The 27,406-nt window shown below is 37.9% G+C and overlaps 1 protein-coding gene across 3 annotated transcripts in view; it reads right to left on the bottom strand.

The window, feature by feature from the left end:
- The window catches only part of AGPAT5 (1-acylglycerol-3-phosphate O-acyltransferase 5), a 55,930-nt gene that overhangs the window by 11,269 nt on the left and 17,255 nt on the right, over positions 1–27,406 (bottom strand). For 2 of the 3 annotated variants that reach the window (XM_032104612.1, XM_032104613.1), the window contains 3 exons: positions 23,745–23,834; positions 16,254–16,344; positions 7,318–7,479 (listed from right to left, as the gene is read on the bottom strand). In XM_032104612.1, the coding sequence (XP_031960503.1) occupies positions 7,318–7,479; positions 16,254–16,344; positions 23,745–23,834 (343 nt within the window). The remainder of the gene's footprint in view (positions 1–7,317; positions 7,480–16,253; positions 16,345–23,744; positions 23,835–27,406) is intronic. The other variant, XM_032104615.1, reaches the window with a different exon arrangement.

Here is a 27,406-nt window from a genome sequence, read left to right as displayed (position 1 = left end):
TGATATATTTGAATTTTCATAAAGCCCCTGACAGGGTTCCATACTGAAGGCTATTAAAGAAATTAAGCTGCCATGGGATTAGAGGAAATGATGTTTTATAGACCAAAAGCTGCTTAAAGGAGCGGAAGCAAATGGAAGGACTTAGGGATGGAAAAGACTCGGCGACTGGGGTTCTCTGAGGATCAGTGCCAGGACTGGTTTTACTCTGTCTCATGACTGATGAGATGAAGAAGGAAGCAAACTGTGAATGCTCCAGTCTTTCACATCTCTTTCAGAAGACCCTGAGCTCTTTTGGGTAGTCAAATGTTGGCTGAACTTCAAAACGATCTCAAAGCTGAACAAACAGGGTGAAAATGTGGCAGCCAAGCTTCAGTGTAAACAAACATAGGGAAAAAAAATAACCAATACCCTGATTACATGACGCTTAACTTGGAATTGGTGGTTACAATCTGGGAGTTGCTGACCCTTCTGTGAAACCATCCTCTCAGCAGCAGCCCCAAATCCCCCAAATACTGGGCAGCTTGAGGAAGGACATCGAGAACAAGGCAAAGAGAGTCACTCTACAGATAAAGATTATGAATCCACATTTTAAATACAGCATGCACTTCCAGTCTCTGTATCTGAAGGAGGATGTAGTGGACTCAGAGAAGGCCACAGAAAAGACCAACTAAAACATTTAAGGAGGAGAAGTACCTCCATTACAAACAAGGAGACATTAAAAAGGCCAAATTTTCAGTTTGGAGAAGGGAAGCAGAAGGAAGGATATGACAGCTTTAAAAAAAAAAATAGATATAGATATAAATAAATCCTGAAGATGGCAGGTAAAAACTATAGCTCCACAAATCCTACAAATTCAAGGGTAAATAATCACTTGTCTGTATCTTCCTGAAGATGCTGAGATCTAAAGAATATTTTAAAATTATTATTAGAAAATGGTATCTATAGTTAGCTATACTGATATTAGCACTGGAGAGCAGCAGCATGTCATTGTCAGTTGTCTTGCTGATCCAAGATGGTCTCTGATGAAGACCTACCATACTTGCTCATTATAGCTCACTGAAACAATCTTTAAGTGGCTTTAAGCTGTTATTCTAACAGATGCACTCTGGCCTTTGTACTACTCTGTATCAATATGTAAATACTGCATGTTGGCCAAATGAGCAGGAGGTTTCCTACAAAACTGTAACAGTTTTGATCAAGAGGCTGCCAGGAACAGAACCTAGATCAGGTTAGGTCTGTGGATTACATCTAAAAGGTATCCCACCACTGCTAGCTGAAAATGAGCAAATTTAGGAGATACCTGTGTCTTCCCTGGAACATCTTTACAGTTTCAGAAGTGAAAAAAAAATTCAAACTATGCAAGTAAGAAAAAAAGGCAACAAAAGACACAAGGAGTGGACCAGCTCAGAACTATCTTCTCTCTAGCAAAAAACCAGGATCTGTTAGAAACTATGCCAGTACTGCTAGGATTGATGTTTTTGCCTTTCTTTCAGACAGTCTGTTTTGATAAACAGAGAATAGCACCAGAGTAGAAGAAAAGGACTGTGATGCATAAAAACCCCCAAAAATAAACACAGACTCTCAAAGCAGCAACATATTTTTGGCCAAACCTGACAGTGTGAAGAAGTTAAAGTTGTTTTTGTTATCCTTAGGGTTTAGATACACTTATGCATAAAGATCAGGAGTTCCTTGAGCCTTTGTAAATAAATGCTGCTTGGGGAGTGGAATGCTTCCTCTCACATGTGCATGAGGTCCAGGGTGCAGGGTAATTTTATGAATCTCCAGTGTAAATACTTTCAAGAGCCTCTTGTGCAGCAGAGGTTTCCTGAGGACTGTGTGTTTTCAGTGCACAAAATCCCAAAGGGAAGCTACAGATGCACTACAGGTGCCTACCTTCAATAAGAGCTGCTTGGGAATAACTGAGATACACAATAATCTGGTTTACAATCAGAGAACACATGCCTGGGGCTCAGAGGGAGCTGCAGGGGGTCATTACCACCACCCAGGGGGTGTGATGCAGCACACACAGATGCAGCACACACAGCTGCAGCACCCACAGGTGTCTGTGATTTGGCAAAAGTTAGAATCATTTAGGGTCACCTGAATCTTGCATTCCTCCCTAGGCATCCGAGTTTGGGTGATGGTGGAGACAAACTGAGCTACAGGAATTCCAAATACAGTTGACATCTTTGTGTCCTTGTTTTCAGATGGATAAAGAAGCAGAGGTGCTACTCATGCTCAGACTGACCTTCATTTTTTCTGATGAACTACATCAAGGCTTTCATATGTTCCCATAAACTGATGCTGCTCTTTGGTGATGTGTTGTTTTTGACCAGAAGTACAATGTTTAATTCTTACAGTATGAAAATACTTTGCATTTACCCAGACTGTCCTTATCTGCAGAATATTGATACATATGCCCTCATCTGTGTTGAAAGTGCCACTACAAATAAGTCATCCCCAAATTAACAGACAGGTTTTCATGTTACTCAGACTACTTCTAATAGGGAATTACAGGGGGTCTAAAATGACAGATCTAGTCTTATGGAGGACAAGTGAAAATGCATTCAGTTAAAACTGAATGACAGTTTACTTACTCTGTGGTATCTGGTGAAATCATGTTATTAATAAAGTTTTATTTTAACATTTTGCACAAAATAAAACTAGGGTTTTCCTTTAAAAGAAAAATGTTGTATAGAATATCACAGAATTTTTAGGGTTTGAAGGAACCTCTGGAGATCACCTAATCCAACCCCCACAGAACTATGTTGCCAACTACTGTTGTTATCAAAATTCCTCCAAACATCTCAATGTAAATTTTACATATTGAAATATGAAAGGTAATTATTACTTAAATTCTTCTTGAACAGATGCAGAATGACAAGTTCTTGATGTGAGGCTTACTGTACATGCTAAAAAGCCATCCTACACTTGATACAAATTTTACCAGTGCTAATGTCCAGCCTGGGGTCTAATCTACATCCTTTCTTTGGTTACTCTAAAATAAATGACATTTGCTCTTCAATATTCTTTCATGCAATAGAACATGACAGCTAGCAGAGATCTGAAGAGATTATGAGTCATTTCATCACTATAAAACTTACTTTGGACTGTTTTATACTTCTTTTACTGTTTATCAGCTTAATAATTTAGCTTTTTAATTCTTTCAACACATCTGTAACCATGTGCTTCTTATCATTCTTTGGACCTTGAAAGACAATTGATGTGAACAAATCTGGGCCACAGTCCAGACAAAGACTGTTTTACATTGCTCCAGTTCCTTTTCTATAGTCTTGTACTTCCCTAACTGGGTCCTAACAAAAGTGTAAGCTTTTGGAAAAGTGTATTTTCCCTGAGGGAAGTTAGGCCAGTCTGACCTCCTCAAATCACACTGATCAAAGTGATGTACAGATCTTCAGAAATACACACACACAGGCTTTCAAACTGTTTGTTCTGGAACTGATACACAGCAGAGTCAATAATTCTCAAGAATTCCTCTGACTTCTCTAAGACAGAGTCTATATGTACTTTGCTATTTTTATTCAGTGTTTATCATTGTCACATGCTGGTATTTCACACACTCTTTCATCTACAATGGCCAGATAAATACCATCTGGTTATGCTAAAGCCTTCAGGCAGAATAATAAAGATGTAGATGTGTACATAATGCTCTTTCAGGTGCAAGAATGATAACAGTTCCCACGTCCCACGAGACCTGCCCCTTAACACCAGACAAAGCTGGATGTGAACGCCTAGCACATTTATTCAGAAGGGGGAAAACTAGGTTCTCATCCTTTCTTCCCAAACTTATTTCTGCTTTTCACTTGATGACAGCGTAGTAAAACAGTATCAACAAATTCAGCACAAGAGTTTCTCCTCATCCTTTTCTGTTCCAAATAGTTCTTCCAGATTTCAGTACCTGAGATGTCCTTCAGCTGTGCCACAGCGCCCATATGATTATTTGCATCTTATTCTAATGATCATAAATATATACTCCCTAGCAGCGTGGTCCTCCCCAGGCAGGACCATGATGTTCTATCATTAATGATGTGGACAAGCCATCTTCAGGAGTGAGAGAGAGGGGACAAGCCTGTGGGAAATCGCTATTCTTTAGAAAGGCTGCCATGTGCTGAATAAACTTCCACTGGAAACGTACCAGGTTCCAAACTTGTAATGAAAGGGAATGAATAAATGGTAGGAAAAAAATCCATCCATTGGTTACAACTGGATGTGAAACAACAGCAGAAAGCAACATCGCTGTGTAAAGCTAATCTAATCTTAGTCACTGTTGAAGACTAATCAAATTTGATGTCTTCTAAAACAAACTTGCCACTGGAAAGAGCCAAAAAAATATTTACATGCATAAGCAGTGACAAAAAGTTCAACACATTTGAAAGTATATACTATAATAATTTGCCTGCTCTAAAATGGCACCATTACATCAGGTATGTCTGGCATTCACTGTTGTTCTCATGGTGAAATGTCTGTTTGCCAGCTGCTAGTATACTATGCTTTGTTTTAATCCTATTGAGCAAGTCAACATTATGATATTTCAGCTTGCTGGACTTAAAAAAAAAAATTTAAAATTGAATTTTGTTAAGAAAGACTATTTAGACTTAGAGTTGCATACTACAAAACTTAAAAAGCAATTCACTTTTTCTTCAGAATTTTTTTCCCATTCACAGTTTGCTAACACAATTTCTCAGACAAAGTGTGCTAGTGCTCCTCACAGTCACTAAAATTTTCTTTTTAACCTGCTTTGTTTACTACTGAAGACAGCAGCCAAGAGCCGATGATGTCCCAGGTAAGCATGGGTTTTTCCTGAAATGGCACAGGCTCTTCTGAGGAATCGAGATTTATAGAACCGAAAGCAAAATGCATTTCAAGAAACACTATATCTGTGTGGAATTTAGATTTCATTCACGTGGGAAATGTCACAGTATGGGAAATAAAGTCCTCAACTAAAGTTGTGTTTATCAGAAGTTTGTTTTCCATGCAATAAATTTCAATCAGTGTTGCTAGATTGAAAAAGACATGTCAACCTTATCTTTTAAAAGTTACCAGGATTGCACTGCCATTTTATTCCGATGAGAATGAAAAACAAAATTCTCAACCAGCACTGACACAAATATGAAATATTCATATGAAATAAGATGTCCTTTCACGTGTGCATAACTCATTTTAGCACTGTAAAAGGGAAATAATGCTAAAAAATGTCAAATGCGTAAGTATGCCTAATTCAATTCTTGTTATATTCCTGACAGACCAGTTGCTCGACTTCTGCATAACAAATGGTGAAATGATCTTGATCTCTTAAAACAGAAATTGTTTGTCTGCCACTTTGTGTCTGGAGAGCCTAAAAGAATGACAACTATGTTCCACATGGTAATTCATAAAGTATTCTTAATCTACATAATTTGTATTATATGGAATACATGTGACTGCCACAATAGCGTGGAACGCTACGTTGATCTATCATGGATATATCATTTATCTGCTCTGTAAGGGGTAACAGCTGGTTGGCTGCACTTCATTCTGTATTACTGCCTTATTTTTACCCAAGGCTCAGCCAGTAATTACCCCTAGCCTGGCTGAAAGATATGCCTGGACTGCTGCCATGGAGGCTCCAAAAGGCTGGATGTGGAGTGGCCACCCCAAAGCATCTGATTCCTGCTTGACACAAACACAAAAAACAGCCAACAGGGAAATTCACCTTGTTGGTTCCCCTTCCTTAATTATATCATGCTTCATGCAAACTGTAAGGTTCAATAGGTGAAGAGGTCTTGTAAGGAATTTGAACATTTGCCATCTTATTATTAGGTAATGACATTTTAATAGTTTAATTAACCATTAGGCAGTGAGAAGTTCAGCATGAGAATGGTTGAAACTGCCTAGTAATTAAGTCATGAAACAAGATATGCTGCAGGGAAGGAGAAACAATCCTATTTGTTTTGAAGGGAGTCTTAGAAAGGGTTGGGTGATGGGACAAAAGGGAGGCTGCTCAGTCTTCAAAAGGTACTGTAAAAAGGTCAGAAGGCATTTAAAAAAAATAAAGAACTTTAAATCATAAAAAGAACTTTTGACATAAAAAATGCCCATTAGGAACAAAATATACGTAAAATAAAACCATCCTAAGACATTACAGTACAGAACAAGTGTTGAATTAATATACAGCGTTGACAGTTTTGTTTCTCACCTATCCAAAAGAATTTTAAACAAGGTGAAAATGTAAAAATAGACAATTCCAGAACTTCTAATCAACTAGCACCTGGGAAGCAGTTCATGTGACTCAAGGAGTTACACCTCCTAATGAAATGACATGGAAACAGCTGCACTACAAACTATTTTTAGCAGCAGAAGGAACAAGTCCCAGTGTCATTGGGTGAGCTGAGGAGCAGAGAGTTAGATAAGAAGTTCCCTGCAAGTCCCTCAGTCGACACTGATCCCTTGCCCAAAAATCTGGACGGTTCTTTGGAACTACTGTGGCTGTTTTTTCCCACTTGGTATTGGTAGTGCAAGAGACTCAAAAGTGCCACTTTGAGCCAGCCAGCAACAGACAGTCAGGCACAGATATGGCTGAGTAACACAGCAACTACAAATGGAAAGAAAGATGATCTGGCACTCCAGTAGCAGTGCAGGCAAATTATTTACTTAAGAATAAATTATCAGTTCACCACCAAGCATAATAAACAGCAAACCCTGAAGCTCTCTGTCCCTGAGTTTTCCCCAGCAGAAACCCCAGAACATGTTTTCTGGTTAGATAACTCAAGGAATGTAAACCCCATCTATTTGATTTTCTTAAGGTCCTGTAGGTGGTTTAAAATACTAAAGCAAGTGAAGCCCACTTACATAAAATGCCGTTGAGTGTTTGTAAGATTAGTGGCTATGTGCAGCACTTTGAAAAATTGTCAGTAAAATACTACTGCTACACATTTTCCCTTTAAAATGTGCATTTCAGCAATTACATGTACATGTGTACATATGTAGCACAGCAGAGGGAGAGAGAGAGAATTTAGGATGATGCCAAATCCCAGTGCTGGAAGAAACATGAAGGTAAATGGAATCTGCTGCCTATGGCTCCAAGTTCCCTTTGACTGCAAGAGCACTTGTATTTGGAATTGGAATAGAGAGGCAGAGGGCAGGAATGTCACAGGTAACTCCTGTAAAGCCCAGTCACTAGAACGATGCCCTACCAAGGGGCCATAGGATGGCTGAAGCTCTGTGAAGATTATCTTCAGAGCATTTCAAAGCACCTGAAGTTGGTTCTGTATATGAGCAAGCATATGGCTATAGCATGTCTAATAGGCCTCAACTCACCTGTCATAGATGGTGCCAGTTTTCTTTGCCCTTTGTGGTCCACAGTACCTTCATAAGCCACAGTCACATCATACACTGCATCCAGATAGTCTTTCATTGTGTCAATGGCTACATGAGTTGCCTTCACGCGTGGAGTCAGCACATGCTTTAATATAGCAAGTCCTAGAGGGGAAAAAAACCAAAAATAATTACAGCGTTTGAAAGTAAACTGGACTACATTCACAAAAGGAACATCATGCCAAGGAACATCAGCATCTCCCTTCAAAATCACAAGAGGTTTATTTTCAATTTCAATTCTCAGTTGAATGTGCATGTGTACTCAGTGCTTATGCTCTACTGAACACATGTAGAAGATGAAACAGAAATCCTAAATTAACAATAGGAAGGGTGCTCAATAAGAGGGCCCTTTTTACAACTCCTCACTAGAAGCAGTGATGGTTTTAATGTGGCTCATGACTGATGAAACAGCACTTCTCTTTACTGTTTATGTGTGTCCAACTGAGGTTAAAAAAAGAGCAAATTATCTGAGAAATACTAAACACACATAGCATCACCTTCTGAAATTCTGTATCAGAAACAGATTTCACAGATAATCACAGAGAATTTTAAGCACACCTAATGCTCATCCAGCATTTTACTTCCCAAGGAAAAACCAATTTAGTGAACATACTGAATCCTAACCTACTCACTATCCCAGCAGAAAATTTAGTAGCAATGGGGGAAAATACAGCACCGAGAACCAAAACTGAGGAGAAAATATTCTGTGCTTCCCTGCAAACAATCTGTTACAATTGACTTGGCTACTGACAAACTCGTAGTGACAGAAATCAACTTTTATCTTTAACTTTTCCAGGCCAAGCCACAAAGATTGGTATGTCAAGGACACAAGAACGTCAGGTTTAACATCACTCCACATGTCTTAACAACAGCATTTCATATCCGTGTTTACCTCAGTTAACCACTTCCACTTAGAACATACTTAAGAACATAACACACTGGGCTCAAAAGCATAAACCTGGTTCCCTTTCCAGAATTTTAATATACAATAACTTTCAAAATGAAAACAAGCAAACAAATAAACCCAAACCCAAAACCTTTTCTTGACCTGAACACAGCTCTTCCACATTTACTTGAAAGGGCTTCTAGAAAAAGAAAGCATACTATGTAAAAATTTTCACTGTTTTTCTATGTGTATCTTTCTCACTGAGAAGTATCAGAATAAAACTGTGGTTTTTCATTTCTAGCCTATTTTTCATTGGCTTACTCTTCAGTCCTTTTTTAAAGAACCATCCATTCATGAATCCACTGGTTCCTGGTAGGTGAACAGGAAATTTTTCTAAACCAAAGTATTGTGGTATTGCTTTTGATATCTTTCTGCTTGCAAAATCAATTCAAAAGACTATATATTATGTCCTGGTTTTGTGCTGAATTCCCTTGCTGGGTAAAACATACTTTGATCTAAAATTATGGAAACATCTAGTGAACACTGTAAGATAATGCTAGTTTCTACATCACTCTAACATTCTTAGGAGTTGAAAATTTCAGTATGAATCACTATCTTGATTTCTTACTATTTGGTAAGAACCTCCTTGTCTGAATGCAAAGATAAAAGGCTGTTTACCAGCACTCCTTCTGAAGCCATTGTTCCATGCTTTACTGGCAGTAGTGATAACTGTCTATGCAAAATGTTATACGGATCATGTAAATATTTTGAAGCATAACATGGTGGTAGTGTTTTCTTAGCTTGTGAACTGTTACATCAAACAGCTAATTATGTTATGTTTCAAAATGTTTACTCTGTAAATGAAGCACTGAATATTCTCGTGCTGTGTCAGCAATGATATTAGTGTGGACATGACACTCAACACAACTCTTGCTGAGCCAAATTCCCAAACATATTCTAAAAACACTGTCATTCCTTTCCTGCCCAACTCATCTTCCCCTTCACCAAACTATTACGGTGAGGAAGAAAAAGGGAAAATTCAGTGAGAATCGAATCCTCTAGACAAATAATTAAGTTAGGTATCTGTGACTATTAACTGCTGATTTTTTTTAATCCATGGCCAGTTCTGGTGATGAAGATGGTCAGTGACAATCTGTGAAGTGCAACTGTAGAATAAGCCATTCTTATTCCACATGCTGTCAGTGAGCTCTTCAGAGTTTAAGAACAACATGGTTATGTATCTAAATAAAATCAATTAAAAAAGTCCATAATCCATTATTCAGAAACACTACAGTGCATGATAAACATGCAGCAACACCAGTTCAGCACATCCTTTTAAAGAATCAATTTTATAAAAGCATTACCACATATTCTTGCAATTACTTATGATCTTTGCTAAAATCAACATAAAAGAATTTAAATCCAAGTAGTTACAGTATAGTTACCTTGGCAAGCTGCCTGCATCCAATTCACAAAACACACTATGCTTAAACTGTTTTTAATGTTGTGCAATACAGTTAGGACCCTCTGTCAAAGCACTTAAGGTCATGAGATTTTATTTTAAATGCCAAAGAAAATGAACTAGATACTATTAATATTGTAATGCTCTACCTTAAAAAGCCATAGCTTTGCTCTTGTAACTTTTGAATGATAGACATAAAAAAAAAAGAAAATCTGATGAAATATCGTAAGCAATGATACTTCAAATATCATCCATTTACTACATTATTGTAAGATGCAGAATTACTTCAGAAAGTCTGCAAGAAAATGGAATGAAATGCAATTACTTTGGCAAGTACAAAGGCCCAAATCATGAACATCTATAGAATTGAATTTTTAATCTAAACACAAACTAACAAAAAGACACTAAACAAAACATCACTTATCTAACTTCACCAGGGTGAAGTAACATGTAACAGTAGCTAAGTACAATTCTATGTAAAAGATTGCCATCCTCTTCCATTCATCCAGGCCAAAAAACTCAAAGAGCTGCTCAGTACAGGAAGGCCATCCACATTTTCAGTTGGGCTTTGTTAGTTGTTTTCCACCCCTGATGTGCACGCACCACATTTTAAAATGAAAACAATAAAAATCCTCAGCTCTAAATGAAGAATACTCATGTGCATTATATTAGCATTACCACATTTCACCAACAAAAGTTAAGTGCTCACTGAAAGTGGATGTCAGAATTAGTCTGAAGTCTCCACACCTCTCTCCCCTCCCCATGAAATCATGTACTCGAAACTCAACTTTCAAGTACACAAAAATGGAAACCAGGGTGAAAACCAATGAATTGATTTCAAGACCAATTAGATCTTTCCTTTTTCATGTGAATGTGTGTGCAGTGATGATGTTAGACTGAAAGCTCTGCAGTTACATGCAGTGTCCCAAGTACTCACCCAGCTCTTGAGTTCCCGCCAGCTTTCTGGAATGCCTCCAGTGATTCAAAGCTTTACATATTGAAACCAGAGTCCATAGTAAGACTTATAAAATAACAAATGATGGGAGAGCTCATCCATTTGTATGCTAGTATTCCATCGACTTACAGAAACAGGACTCAGCTGATGGCAGTATTAAAAAACTGCATGCACTTGTAAAAAGTGTTTTTCTGTTACCATGAACTGAAGTATACAGGAAATACAATGAATCCCCTCAGGAAGAGTATGACCAGCCCACAGCAAGGCATGGAGACACCACACATTGGTACACTTTCTTCCATCATGGGTATCTACAGAAATACAATGTGGCTTCTTGTTTTCCTAACTTAATTTCCCAAGGATAACTTTTAATAACTCAGACCCTTACTTCATTCTAATGATTGGTCTCAAATGCTACTCAAGGTCCATAACCCATTCTTTTTAAAAACTATATTCTTTGTCCACATCTTACTGAGCACTTTTAGACTAAGCCTGCTTTCATGAAAGGATAGAATAAATACCACCAAAAGCTATTTTCTTCAGAGACAATTCTAAATAACTTTTATGGATATTGAATGCTTTGAATTGCATTAGAATACAATCAAAAACTAATGCCAAGATCTAGAAGGGAAGCATTTTCAATTAGCTATGCTGAAACACCTCTTTTTTACATGACCTGTAAAACAATTTTGAGATAAGCATATCCTGCATACACAAACATATTAGCAGAAAGCATGATATTTGTCAAGATAAACTTAGCATTAAAAAATATTTACATTAGCAACTTTTCTGCGTAAAACCAAAGAAGATAATAAATGAATACCTTAAATGTTTGCTTGATGAAATGACCTTTGTTAGAAATCAAACATCAATACAAAATTCCAAAAATGCCTTTCACCAGGGATGATTGTTTTGTCTTTATTTAGCAAAAACAAGCCAAGTTACATTTAAGAAGCTTCTGACTCCTTTGGCTTTGGATTATTTCTATTTATTTTCAAATTTTAAAAATGCCATTTGTTAACATTTTGATAAAATTCATATTCTACTAAACCTAAAAAATTTGTGGTGTTTGGGGTGTCCTGCACAGGGCCACGATTCAGACTCAATGATCCTGATGGGTCCCTTCCAACTCAGCATATTCTATGATTCTATGACTGACTACTACAAAATGATAAGAAATATATGTTTTGGGTACATAAAAATGAAATAAATTTTATACCAGAAGCTGGTACAAAAAATAATAATAGTGTATTTTGCAGGGTTTATAGACATTTTTCTCTATAGTCCTTGTTAAAAAGACCCAGGATTAAAAGATTTACAGTTTGAATTAAATAGATCCAATAAAAATTACCATTTCCATTATTATGACAAGCTTAGTTAAATCCATATGAAAATATGAGTGCCACCTACATACTAAGACTCCCCAGACTCAGCAACTCAAGCTCACTGACTAGTGTGGAGGAAGTCCTGTACTTTTAAGATGCCTAAACCCATAGACCAGAGCCTGGAAGGTATCACCAATATGCAAGCTGAAAGAATGACTGCATCAGACTTTGAAGATGGGAACCATGTTGGCTGACTACTCCCATGCAATGGAAAACAAAAGCAAACTCGATTACTGACTATATACTTAAATATTGGAAATTGGAAGGCAAAAGCTCAGGAGACAAGGGGCAAAACACATGCCATCACATTCTCAGTTCTTCAAGAGAGCAGAGGAAGAAATATTTGGTTATGGGAATGCTGCAAGATGTATCATCAGAAACACCAACCATACTGAAACATGGAAGGAGAGCCCATCCTGGTAGCAATTGCTGGAACCATCTCACTGAGGCACCTACTTTGTGCCAGGAGAGGATGATGAAGTGTATCATGCTCAAATCCAGCTACGTGGCAGATATGCCCCGTAGCTTGGAAGCCTCCATCAGAAATGAGAAAACCTAACACATACCTACATCTGATATTCTGGCAACACATGGTTTATGTGGCTTGCTGTAGCTGTAAAATCCCAGCAAATATTGTTATTTTAGCCAAAAAATATAAATACTGGATTAATTTTCTTAAGTCCCAAAATTTAACTTGTTCTATGATTTTCCTGCATTAACCCTACCACAAATAACCAAACAGCTTCATTTTAGAGACATCATTTTTGTTTTCATTTTTAAACGTCAACAAGTTCCTTTCCCAATGCAATCAAACATATTCTGAATTTACCTTCTATCCCAGGTAAGATTCTGATCTGAGGAGAATCTTCTGCCACTTGTAAAGGTTTGAGTAGTCCTTCAGTTTTTGGAGTTACTAGCATTGCCCTTAGATGACAACATTCTCAGTTCATCACCATAAAATCAGTACTCTTGGAAGTAAGCAACTTTCTGTTGCTTATTCTCACTGAATACAATTGTAGACAGAACTTACAGTGGACCTGTTGCAGCGGGGATTACTGCAACAAGCATATATCAAACCAGGAGTCCCGTGGAAAGGAAGTATATACAGACAGATTCTTGATAGCTGTTTCAGAGATGTTTATTTCTCCAGCCGCATGGCCGGGGCTCTGCTCAGGAACTCCTCCAGTCACGGGACCCGAGGGTCCTTGGCCACACAGGGGAACACAAACCAACCAATGGGGAACAAGGCTGAGCAGGGGCAGGGAAACTCCGTGTCTCCCCCCCAGGGCCCCTCTCCCAGGGCTACATGGCAGGGGGGGAGACCCCAACATGGACCCACCTTGTGTTTGATTTGCTTGTTTCTTAAAGAAGAAAACCATCTGCTCTTGCTAGAAATCAAGAATTTGTGTAGAACCCCAGCCTATGGCAAAACGCACTGTAACGTGAATGATTATTGGTATTTTTAAATGTCGCCTCTCTTTCAAGGGCTACCTCAAGGTTAAATTTTTTTGCTGCCTGATATCCTTCCATCCTATTCATATAGAGTTAAGATTTATATATATATTCATATCAATGAGTGAATACATAATAGTTGAAATCAGCAATGTCACGATACTTCATTGTATGTCAATCTCAGCTTTCAAAAAAATTAATTTAAAATTTCTTTTTGTTGAACTGGTCCTATAACCAACTGTAAAGAGACAGTAACTGTATCCAGAACTTAAAAAGAACATCAAGATATGAGATGCAGCTCTTCAACTGGTCCCACTAAGAGCAGGTAGAATTCTGCCCAAACCAATGAATCTTCTCTCAAAGAGAATGCAGCTCATGAAGAGAAAAAGTACAGTCCCACAAAAACCTTTTTATACTTCCTCTCTGCAAAACTACTAAAACATATACACACATTAATGTCAAAACCAGTATTTCAGACAGTATCATAAACACAGAGTTATGCTTGTGCTCTAGGAATAGCTTTGTTATCTTTGGGGGTAATAGCTCTGGTTCTAACAGGGGTTTCTAGTTTAATTCTTCTTAATTAAACCAGTTTTTCCAGTATTACACTTGCAGTATTTTCTCAACATAAAATTGAACAAAAATATAGGGAAAAAAATAATTTCAAGGAACAAAACAAACAAACAAATTCCCCTGTCAGTAAGACCCCCACTGAAGCACTGTGCTCTGTAACAAATATACTAAGATGACAAGACTAAATTATTAGACTTCATTATATCCCCACAAAGAATAAAGTGCAATTCTATTTAAACCATAGGTTACAGTATGTCCTCCTCATTCCTATGGCTGGCAAAACTACTCGGTGCTACTACCCTTCCTAAAACTGTAGGAAGTAAGTAGTGTCTGGGATCTTTTGGACAAGCATGGAAAGGTGTGTTTTTGACCCCGCTCAGCAGTATCCTGTAAGAGCACTCCCAGGGAGCATGGCCATCGCTTAGCATGCCCACGGCGAGGCCTGTGGCCATGGCTCCCACGCTGCAGCCCCAGAACCCAGCCACCACCACAGGGACACCAGGGTTGCTGAGGACAAGCCATGAGCCAGGCCAGCAGCACTGCACAGCAGCAGGACCCTGGGGAGCTGTAATCACATCCTGCCAGCAGCCCCGTGGAGCTCCCTGTCCCCACAGTTCCCAGCGTACTGGGATGTGCCCTGGGCTGGTTCGTGCTCGAGGCTCAGCCTTCAGAACAGTGTGGTTCTGCTTTCAGTTCTCCTTCTCAACACACTTGCATGAGGGATGCTCCAGTTCCAGGGAGTATCTATCTCTGCGTGGACATGCAGTGGAGCAGGGGCTAGGGGAACATAGACTGCTTCCCCTTCTCCCCACATAAAAAGTGGGACAGAGGCCAACAACGAAAGAATTTAGCAGTGGGGAGAAGCAAATCAAGAGGATTCTGCAACAGAATTGGAGATGCTTCTTGTTTAATAATTATTTGTCATGAGAATTTTTAAAAGGAGGAATCCTTGCAAAATAAAAACAGACCAGTACTGGAGAGGAAAGCAGTTGAAGAAACAAACAGGTGCTCTGAAAGCACAAAAGCAGTGTTTTACTGTTTCGCAGAGTGCAGAGATATAATTAAAAGGTGAAATAAAATAATAGTGAAACAACGAGAGCCTTTTCCCTGAAAAAGAAGGAGAGGAAAAAAAATCCTATCAAACACCCCCCTCCCTCTGAACTCTCAAAGAATCACCAACCTAAATGAAACATTTGACTTTCATTTCCGACAGGAAACTGAAGCGATGAACAAATACATTATGACTTCAGCTCTCCTGCTCATACACGCAAACAAATTCCATTCTTCCCATGGAGAAGAAAAGCATATATCCTTTTGGACAAGAGTTAACAATACTTAATAGCTTGATTATATCAACAGGCTGATTCACAGACTTGTGAATTCATTTCAGTGTGTCACAGAGATGAATTTACCAGACCTATTTGTTTACTTTTAGAGTGAATTAATTCACTTTTGGTCAACAGGAAAAAACAAAATCAGGAAACATGTTCACTGAACTGTTGGATTTGAAGTTTACGTGCAAACAATGTGAGAAAATATGAAAAATCTTGGGACACTTGGATTTTTTGCAAGCCTTTCCAAAGATGAAGTAATTCCATCTGTGGTTATAGAGACAATGCCAACAATCAAAGCGACTCCTCAATAAAGTTCAACCAAGGAACAGTGAGATTGGAAGGTGAGAGAGGAACAAAACTAAAATGCCATAGGAGTACTAATACTAATTAAAAGTGAAATGATGGAAGACTCTTTCTTTTAAGGCACAACAAGCTCTATGCAAAATATTCTTTATATTGACTAACAACTGTAATTGGAGCTACAATATTAACTTAGATGGACCAGTGCCCTGATTCAGTGTAGGAAATTCTCACAATCTGAAGGAGCAAGAAAATAAGTAAATACACACCTACAGGTGGAAACTACAGCGAGCCTTCTGGAGTACTGTTACTATTGTACATTGTGAAATGCATGAAATGTCTGTATATAAACTACTATAATCCTGCTCTGTAAGAGAAACAGTAGTTTATACTATTCTAAACCTTTAAATACCAATCATGCAGGTTTAAAAGTCCAGTTAAGGTGAGATGATCTTCACATTATGTAACAATTTTATATAATAAGTGTTAGCACCATAACAAAAGAATTATTTCAAAAATTCTTTATGCTTACCTTCCTTTTCAGCAAATGATTGACTATCTGCAATGACTTTTGGTATTTCCGGATTGTAACGAGTACCCTCTGGAAAAATCACTAAATACATCTGTGGAATTAAAAAAGAAACAAAACAGACAAGTTCTTATAATGAACGTAAACTGACTGCTTTTACAAAAATTATCAACACTTGATAGGTCCATATTGTATTTAGCTCACACCATTGACTATTGTAAAGATTAAAAGAAAATCAGAATACTTAGCTTTAAGAAACTTACTGTTTGAGGTTCAAAATAATTTCCTTTGAAAATCCACCATAGAAAATACTCCATGTGATTTAGAAAGGGAGATAGCATGTATCAACAAAAGTCAGCAAGTCAGGAGCAGCTGACATCAACAAGAGTATCAGTTTTAAAAGATTTTGAAAAGATAGACAAATACATCAAAAAGTGACCAATTTTTTTTTCTTTAATAGTGATCTTGCCTCTAGTATTTCTTTATACTGAAATATACGATAATTCATTCATAATCAGAAATAGTATTAATTGAAATTATGATAGATCTTATGTGCCCCTACGTCTCTCACTGCCTTGGATATTAAATACATTTGGAACCCAAACTCATAGTTCAGCGAAATTTGAACTTTAAAGTCACATTCTTTTAAGCAGGCATATCTGCAAGGTTATATTTCCCAAGTAAATTCCTTTCCTTGCCTGTTCAGCACCAAACTATCTATGGGTTCTCAAATCCCTACACAGGTAAAGGTTGCCTAAGCATCTGCATATCTGTCTGTAAAATTATGTACCCAAACAGGAGCAGTCAAATTTGATGAATTTTCCATTTTCTTTTGAAACAGAACAGAGGGGTTTTGGGGTTTTTGTGTGTGTTTGTGCCTTGTATAATTTCCTACAAACAAAGCTGTTGCAAAACATCACTTAAACAGTGAAAATTTCATATTGGGGACTCATGTGCAGGAGAGACTATGGCCATAAATGAAAACTGGTATGGAGTTGAACATGACACATTCATAGTAAAATGCCTGCCGTAAATACTTAATATATTAACTTTGCAGAAAGGAGTCTCAAGAAACATTTGAAAGAAAAGGAGACAATAGATTTACAAAACAGTCCAAGGAATATTACCAGTGATTAGATGGAGACTTTGATAATTGGAGTACACATCATGTAAAGATGCAAAGTTAAATAAAAACTCAAAAAGAGACACACAGGAATGCAACTTTGTGCTTCTGGCCCACAAAACATCGGTGTGTGCTGGCATTTACACTTAATGATTGCAGAACAGCTACAGAAAGGGCTGAATGCCAAAAGACAGCCCCCAGCAAATGACCTCTCCAGAATCACCCCACAGTGAGGAAGGTTGAAAAATGCACTAAAATGCAGAGGTGAGAAGAAACCTAGGAAATGTGCCAACCAGAGAAGCCAGCTGGAGATCAAGACAAAGGAGAACTAAGTACATAGTCTAGAACCTGACAGAGAAAAAGGAAAAAAAAAAAAACAAAACCAGTGTCAGTAGAGTAAGGAGACCTAGAGGAAAGGCTGTACTTGTCACAGTATGTTTGGGGGAAACTGACAGACTGCAGATGCACGTGAAGTCCAAGAATGTTCAAGGACCAACAGACATCCAAGATGCATACAGATTTGGTAGTGAGGGAAAAAAGAAAATGGCTTTAAGAGACAAGGTGCTTACTTTTTGTAACAGTAGCATAAGTACAGGGACAAGTACAGGAATCCTTAGAGCCAGCTGTAGTCCACACTTCCCCCAGTCACCTATACATTTCATCTATGAAGTATAATGTTGAGATATTTAAGTGACTAAATAAAACTTTTCAGATGCAGCTGGAAAGGACATAATATTCAAATCCAGATGCATTTTTTTTTTCTTTTCATAAATGTGCTTATGTTCAAATCTTGTAATCTGGATGCTTAAAATGGTCCTTCAAGATGAGGTGGTCCAACCCTTCATTCCCATTAAAGACTGCATTGCTCAGCTCTAAAGGGTAATACAGTGACTGTAACAGGTAATAGAGCAAAGGAAGTGAAGCGCACAGGACAGGAACACTGCCCTTGGTGCCTAGGTCAGCACTTACAAGCAGGAAACAATGTTACTGGTCTTCAAAGCAGATAATCACCCCCAAAAGCTGATTACACAACAGGGAACAGTATCTACTCACTCCAGTCCTATGTGTGTAATACAAACCAGGGACTGAAATTATATTTTACTTATTCTTGTAAACCTCTAAAACACAAGCAGCTAAACAGGTTTGTTGACCAGAATCTGAGTATCTCTGAATTGAAAGCATACCAACAAGACAGAGAAGCGGCCTTTGCTTTAAATTCAGCACATATTAACCTGTTGTGCAGCTCATCAGGACTATTTTAACAGTAAAATTCATGAATGTAAATAGATGACCTACTTATACTCACATACAGTCCTGCACAAGACAAAGATATCCTGCCAGTACAGTTCAGCCTACCAGAACCACTTGTAGACTGGCTTTTCTCCCACCATGGCCAGCAGAAGTTAAATCCTTAAGCACTATTTCCAAAGACTGTAAGAACTACAAATCTCTTTTAAGATTTTAATAACTAAATAAGCTCCCCTGAACTTGGAATAAGAACTTGTAGAAGCACTTTAATTGCCTAGAAACACTAGCTGCATCTTAGGCCGTTTTTAATACAGATTTTTCAATTAGGGCAATTAGCTACATAAAGGTTACACACTGTATCACTGCAAAATACAGTGCTCACGTTCAAAATAGCAGAGATAGTTCTGGATTACTGCAGTCCCTGATCCATTGAGACACCAATTTTAACCCAAGCAATAGATCCCTATGCTCAGGTATGTGGTACCTTCATTCCTTCTGTGGAATGGGTGGGTGCCAGTAAACTTGGTGCCTCTCCTCAATTTGAAAGCTTCAAGGAGTGGATCAGGATTAATTTAGTAGAACCCTACTGATTCTTGTTGGAGCCAGAAAATAAAAAAAGATGCAGGGGCTACCTGAAGAGTCCCCAGTGCAATGTCAGTGCACTTGCCACAACCCACATATGAACTGAATGGAAGATGGTAACTGCATTGTTCCAAATAGCAACACTTCATTTCCCTGGCACTGTCAAGGTCTCACAGGCAAAAAGAAACAGCAACGGCACTAAGGGGGCCCTCTGCTTCCAGAGAGAGGACAGGGCAGCTGAGGAAGTCCCTGAGATAGATCAGAGTGCCACAAATTGAGATGGTATGGGCAAAGCAGGGGAAAGCAGGGAAGCAACAATCGAGTCCCTGGAATACAGAACAACCATAGACATACAGCTAGAAAAGGTGGCCAAGGGCTTTGGAAAATGTCCTGCAGTGAGTAGCTGCTACTCTGCAGAAGAGCACAGGGCATCAAGAAGTGGTAAGTACTGACTAAAGGTATCTTGCATTTACTGTGCTCTTCCCAGGTGACAAGGGGAAAACAAATATTTTAATTTACAAAATTCAAAATTGTCTTAAACAATGCACTTGCTTAATTTTAATATTATTATTACTATTACTGTATCCTGACAGCTAGACAGATTCATATCTGCATCCGTTTAGACCACTGCCTAGAAAGTATGCTTCTAGTGAACTGGATAAGAAACATTGCCACTCAGATCAATAACTGAAAAGGATATGGTAGAAGAAAGCCTATCTGGTGTAAGTGGAACAAAATACAAAAGGTGATATGGGAATAGCAGGCAAGGACATCTGTGATTTACAATTGTCAGGGATTTGCAAATTAGTACCTATATCACTAAATTATTACATTAAGCCTTATAGCAGTTGTATTGATGCATTTGTCCCCTCCATATTTTTATTGTTTGATTGGCATTTCTTCACATGACAATGATTTATTCTATGACTGAATGAATGACAAAACCAAAACACATAGTAATCAGCTAAATATTGGTTGTACAGGGTTAAATTCCACATCTCAGAACGCAGATTTCCTACTCTTGATGCATGATAAAAAAAATAGAAGTTACATTTTCAATTACCAAATTGAATAGTTTGCTGTTCAGAAGAGTTAACTTTCTTTATAAATGAAGTAGACTGAGCATATCAAGTGTCAGCTGGATACCCCTTCATTTTGGGCTTACATTCATCTATGGCTTACATTAACACAACATTAACACAAAAGTGTTCTTTAAACATGGTGACAGTCTCTGCTCTCACAACAAGACGTAAGATTGCAATCTGTTAGCAATCAGTCAAATTGTATGGAATTTTAAACCAAATCACATCATCTTGAGTGAGTTTTACCAACAAAAGGCCCAATAATGCACCATTTAAGTGTATAATTCAATGACAGTTTGAGAAGCAATGTGATTTCCAGAAAGAAGTAAGAAAATATATTAGTTCAAGATCCCCACTAAGAAAACACAGGTGCAACAGTGTTTCAGTCTGGCATCAGTTTTGTGCCTGACACTGCTGCGCTGCATCTGGGAAGAGGTGTGGACTGGCTGCAAACCAGAGGGCAGGAAAAGGGGCTGTTTATAGCAGACAGGTGGGTGGAAGTTGTAAGACAAGGTGAGCAAGGAGAATCAGTCAGTCCACCGTTGCTACACAAAAGGAGACATGCCAGAGCACTAATCCAGTTCTACTGTGCATGTAAGAGGCCAAGAGGCAGCCTTACTTTGCCTGTCAGTTTTAACTCCAATTTACCTGTCATTAACAATAATAAAAAAAAAGTCCGCAGTGAAGCAGGAAAGAGCTTGCTATTCTGAGAAGAACAGAAGACTGGTTCTGTCTTCCTACACATCTTCAGTTTCTTAATGGTAAAAGGGATGGCTCCAGACAGACTGAACATTAATCATCTGGATTCTTTTTTTTAAATTGTACGTGGAGAGAAACTGTAAATAACAACGTGACCTTTAACACAGATTCCTGTCCATCTCTTCTTTATTGGTATATAAATCTTTCCTGAGCAGCTGAAAGGCCAGCTCATCTCTAGCATTATATTAAAGAAAGAACTCTACCACTTACACACAGAATGACTAAGCTACACCAACTGCCCACTAAACTGAGGAAAAGGCCACCCTGAGCTGTAGCATATAGTGCATAAAAATTCCAGTCACAGATTAGCTTTTTTTGCATGAAGCTGATGAGTTCAGGACATACTTGCTTGACTGATCAAAATGTCTTCATTTTAAAAGCAATATGGTTGCTTGTGAATGTCATGATAAGTTGCAGAACTGAATGAATAATGCAGCAAGGACACAGGTTATCACGTTCTTCTCACAGTAGTAACTGTTGGTTAAAGACCATTTAGTAGCAACTACATTTAAATTCTCAGATAAAGTGGCCTGTAGGAAGTTTAGTCTTCCCTCAATGACAGCTCAATGGTCTGTGTCTTTTACTCCTGCAGATGCAAATATTTGCCTCAGTAAAGAGGCTTTTGACAACTTTGGTTTTGTAAATTTAACTGTCACTCCCTATATGGTTTGACTGAGAGATTTTAAACAATTAATTCCTGCAGCAGTTACACTTATTTCTCTTCTATACTGCAACACCTATAATATGAAGCAAATGGCAACAACTGCCTGGTATGCATGTCCAGGTTCTGCGCTTATTTCCAATACCACCAAACTCCCAGAGAGCTAAACTGCAGCAAAAAACAAGTGTATCCAAGTGGTCCCACATTTATTAGGGACCACTGATAGGTTAGGTATGGGCTTTCAATCTACACACTACTCAGGAGGGAGAAGAAAGATGATTCCATAAACAAAGACTTTTGGATTCATTTCCCTTACTAACAACATGGAAAGCAGAATCCACATCAGTTGTATCTTTGAAGAAAAGCTTTATGCTTAAACCTCTCCTTACATTCTACCTGTGCTAAAATGACACACTGCAGCAAGACTGAAAAACATCTGCAGGTTTCCAAGGACATAGTTTGATGGGTTTCTAGGCACATCTTCCCAAGATTGTATTAAAAGAAAAATACACATTTTTACAAAGGAGATTAATTTAACACAGACTTTCAATTAAGACTCTTACCGCAATGAAAACCTTATAATAACAATAAACCCCTGCTTTTTAGGGGGTGCAAAGGGAAGACTCATGAAAGCCAGACTCAAGCACAAGCTGTCTCTTTAGCTAGCAAGAAATCCATAGGCCTATGCAGGAAAACACCTTGCTGGTTTATTTCATCCAGACTAACAAAAATGAACTTAACCTGCAGGCAGAAGAATTGCTTAGGGGGATGACTACAACTATGTTTCACACAGCCTGCAAGTGGCCTTTGCTTATTCCATTACACCGCAAGTTTTACAGCAAGTAGAATCTTTACCACTGACATAGGGCAAATAATAAGGAAACACAACCTCTTTACATCCCAGGACCCTCTCTGGTAATGGGGGCGCAGGTTGCCACCACTGAACATGACCTTCTTCTCTATGGACATCATTGATTAGACACTGGACAGCAAAAGCTTAGTTGTTATAATATATTTCTGGCCTAACTTATATGCTAACACCTAGAACTGTCCTTACTTAATTAAAACAAAAAAATCACACTAATTCTTAGTTCAAGACAAAAAGAGTTTGAGCACTGTCTGAAATAGGGACACTTTACTCATTTAAGTCTCTCAGTAAGCACAAGGTCAATTTACTTTTTCAACACAGACACATGCACAAACACAAACCCACCATCTCCAAATAAGAAAAAAGAAAGGACTACTATGAATGTCAAAACAACCCATGCACTCTTTATAAAAGTTTTGACAATATGTGGAGTCTAAGTCCTAATAACACAATTTTAAATAAAAGGGAAGTTTAACTGTTTTAGATCAAGGCTTGCTTAGTTGTTTTTTTGCAGCTTGGCCAAAAAGGCAGAAAAAAATTTAATGCACTGCAAGTAATGGAAGCAAAGCACAGTGATTCTAACCACTGAGCCACAAACCATACAGGGAGTCATGAGAAAAGTCACTTGGCAGTAACAGTCGTTCTTCAAATAGAAAATTATCAAGAGTTTGTTTTGGGTTTTTTTCCTCCTCCAGGCATAGCAGACAAAGTTATTCAATTCTAAGATGTCACTGCCATTAAAAATGACTGATTGTTGTGATGACTAATTAGCATTTGGTAGGAAAGGTTCTTGACTTCTAAAATTTGAGAGTTATCAGTCTCTGACAAGCACACAGTAGTCAAAATGTTGTCTTTAGAAACAGAGGGTTTCTCTTTTGAAATAGTGGTTTCTCAAGGAAAGTACTACAGTTCATGTTCTAAGTCCAGATCCCCCTTGTCCTCTACAGAGAGGATCACAAAGTTCCCATCAATCATAAAGAACCAGTCAAATTTTCCTCAGTTTAATTAGAGGTGTCACTCTAGTCACAGAAAGTAACTGTAAAAACACAGAAAGAAAACAAATCCATGATTACCATCTTAGTAGTTTGTGGATATCGGGCATGGCTCTTTTCTCCAATAAGCCTTTGCCATTAAAAAAGTCAAAGAAATGAGAAGGAAGGTATAAGCTTACTGGAGTCTCAGCTTTCATCTGGGCCCGCAACTTCGCTCTCATTTCTTTCTCATTGAAATTGGCACTTCTTTTTACATACACTCCTCCATGCTATCAGAGAGAAAAAAAAAAAGAAAAACATTAAATATTTAAGTAGTTTAATGTAGAATAGTTGATAGAAGAACAAACAAGAGACAATTACAAGTCACCTTTATGACTCACACTGCAAATTGCCCACAAGACATTTTCTCCTATCACGAAAACATGTGAAACTAATTTTACATTTGCATATAATTTAGCTCACAAAATCTGTTTAAATAAAAATCAGATATAAAAAACGCCCAATGCATAAGACTTTTGAAGTGTCTTGTTTAAAGGTGTTAAATACTTAACTAGAAGATGGCATTAGAAGTGACCCCCAGGGTGTTTACTCCCGACAATGCTGACATGCAGCTTCATTTGTGTATCAAGGGAAAATCACAGGACTGAAGTTACTCACTTTCAAGCACTTAGAGGTCAATGCTTTCAATTTTATGTGCCCACTCTTACATAGTAACTAATGCAAATACTGGGAATGCAGGTATACTTCTACATACAAAATTTATGAATAGCACAAAAGTAACTAGAGTAGATCTTGAAAACCTCCATGCACTTCACTAGAGAATCAAACTTTTAATAAAGAAGTTATATCAAGATAATAATTGAATGAGTAAACCGAAATCCTCAGAAGACAAAGAATTTTATAGACGGATTTTTACTGAAAACTATTATTAAAAGTTAAACTAGGTCCTGGAAGTGATTAATTTTATAACTTGTTGCACACAAGTTATTACAAAACTTCAGTAAAAGGACTATGTCAAAGTACACACAAAGAGAAATTTGCCCTAACATTTCTCTCTTCTACCACGTTGTTTTATCTACAGAGAAAGAGGATGTAAACAAACATGCACCACCTATGAACTACTGATACAATGAAGTCTGGAAAAAACAAAACTAGCTTCCAAACAACATAATTTCGAGTTTAAGGTACATTGTTTTCATGGGTTTTCTAACTGACTCCATAACTTGGTAATACTCTTTTCTGTTCACCATGACTATTGGTATCAGGATTTGTCAGACAACTTCTGTCCATTTATGGTTTTACAGGCTCTTAACAGAAAGGTGATAGTAAGATTAAAACCACTAAGAGCTGAGCCTCATTCAAATACCTGATCTCATGAAAAGATACAGTACATTGTAGAAACAGGGGTGGTGGCTGTGTGCAGAGCTGTGTCCATGGCATGGATAAGAATAAAATTTGAGGGGTTAGGAGGAGGCAGGCAGAAGAGGTGGTCATGCAAAGTGCTTTCAGCCTTTGCTTTTCATGGTGTGGAGAGATGGCTGTTTAGCTAGTGGTGTTTGATGTGACTTTTGAGTTCTTCAAAAGCTGCAGTGAAAGGGAACAGAAAGCCAATGATGCATTAACTGCATACTAAATATTCTGTCTTAACTTTATCATCTGTGGTTCCCTCCCAAGGTAAAGTAGCCAGCTCTAACACTCAGCTCTGCTGCTTTGACTGGCATGGGACCAAAACCATGAACAGAATTCCCCAGTTCACTGAGTTTGGCTGTGGCATGGTATCAGGACCATCCCACAAGCAGTTTAACAGCTCCAGACAGAAAGCAGCAGAACAGAAAAACGTTTCTTCAACTGTGTAGTAAACAGAGAGCCTCATGTTATCTCCACACTCCACATACAAGACCATTTCTAAGATCTGACACTATTAAAGGGAAACAGAAGTCTTAAGCAGACTGAAATACAGTTGTATTCTGACACTCACCACAACCACCCCTTCCAGGAAGGGAAACTCAGTTTAGTATCAGAAGAAATTAATCTATTATATAAGATTTCCATGTAATTGATAAGTCATCATTCTCTGTGAGCTCAGCTAGCTCAAGCTTTGATCAATGAGAGAAACCTCGAATCAAGGTCTTCTTGTATCATCAAATTACTAATCAGCTGCAGTAAACTGGAAAAATACTAAACCAACTTTTCCTTGTTTGATTTGTCAACTTGGACAAATGAAGTTACTATTGGACTGTTTGGCTGGGGATACCATGACACACACCAAAGACAGATCTGGTGTCGCACGTCAGATATTTTAATGCTCAGAAATAGATTTGCACTTCTCAAGTAAATGAGCACAGAGTCACGTAATGTAAGAACAGACAAAGTATCGCAAGATCAGCGTTCGCTGCATTCACCCCATCACTCAGTCAGGTCCCTGTGGCTTGAGTACAAAGCTGAAGAGAGGCAGGATATGTGGCTAAAACTCAGGAACAACCAAAAGGGTGCACAAGCTGATGCTGGATAACAGAAAAGATAAAGACATACTTCCTATGTTAAAAAGTCAAGCAAACTTAACAAAAATACTTTTCAAAATTACATCCCAGTCTCATCAGGGGTATAAGATAAATAGGAATGAATTGGATATATAAGTGAATAGGAGTGATGGGATTAATTGGTAGCAAATAACAGAGGCAAAAAAAAATTTCAGATCCGCCTAAAAATAATAAAGACAGTTCTATGAAAAGAAATCGGTTCTACCTAATACATCAGACCTGGAACATAATAGGTTAATTTAAGTGTTTCTTTTATTTCCTTGCTATTAGATAGCTGCCTCAAAGAAGAATGCTAGTTATGTGATTGTATATAGCTCGAATTCCCCAATTTGTATTGCATTTCCTTTTCAGTAAGAGATCAAATATATGAACATTCTTCCAAACAGATTTCTGGAAGTACTGTTTTTAAGGTTGTAATTTTTTTCCGGTGTACTTTAAAAGCCCCTCTCTCAGTCAACAATGGATTGTGTTTACAAATATACTTCCTTTGTGCCTGAATTTCACTCTCCTGGACATCCAGACCACGTTTATTTCCAAACAGGATGTTTACCTGAGGAAGGGAATATGAATTCCGTAAGCATAGCGTAATTATGTGGCTCTGGAAACTTTTAGTGGAGTGTAAGTGACATCACTGACAGAACATCAACAGGAAGGGCAGGAAGTGTTTCATGTTTTTGCACTGTTTGGTGTGATAAAAACAATAAAAATACCTATTAGCTTGCACTGCAGGCCTTCTGCATCCCGTCTCAGTCATTTAAGCATATATGCATCACCACTGCCTGTCAATTGTGTCACTGATTTAAATATATATATATATAAATATATATAATCACCCCTCACTAAATCTTGCAGAAGTTTTATTTTTTGAGGAATCAAAAGCTGAATAGGTTTTATTTAATACATACATGTTTTGATTAAAAATGTAGGTGACATTCAGATTAATTTCCACAGGAACCTCCTTTTAATGGTCAATATACCGGTCAGGAAACTGAGCACCGGATATTCCACACAGCAAAAGTAATTTTCCAAAATCTTGATAAAAATAATTTCTGGACACCTAGTGATAGTGGATGGAATATATATCCTGTTTGTATTTTAATTAAAGCAGACTTAAATCACCACCATTGTAATGACTAAAGGCAAGGACAAAGAGCAAAATATTTCCATGCAGCAAATCAGTCACTTTAGTGGACAAAAAATGCAGAGAAGCATTAGGGACAAGTATTAGACAACTGAGAATTCTGTTTTCTCCTAATGCATACCTTAGTGAGGTATGACAGGGTCTGACAGTTTGTAGTTAT

This window comes from Corvus moneduloides, chromosome 3, assembly GCF_009650955.1.
Source record: "Corvus moneduloides isolate bCorMon1 chromosome 3, bCorMon1.pri, whole genome shotgun sequence".
In the NCBI taxonomy this organism is placed as follows: domain Eukaryota; kingdom Metazoa; phylum Chordata; class Aves; order Passeriformes; family Corvidae; genus Corvus; species Corvus moneduloides.
The sequence above is the reverse complement of the archived record's forward strand: the minus strand, read 5'-3'. Positions and strand labels throughout refer to the sequence as shown.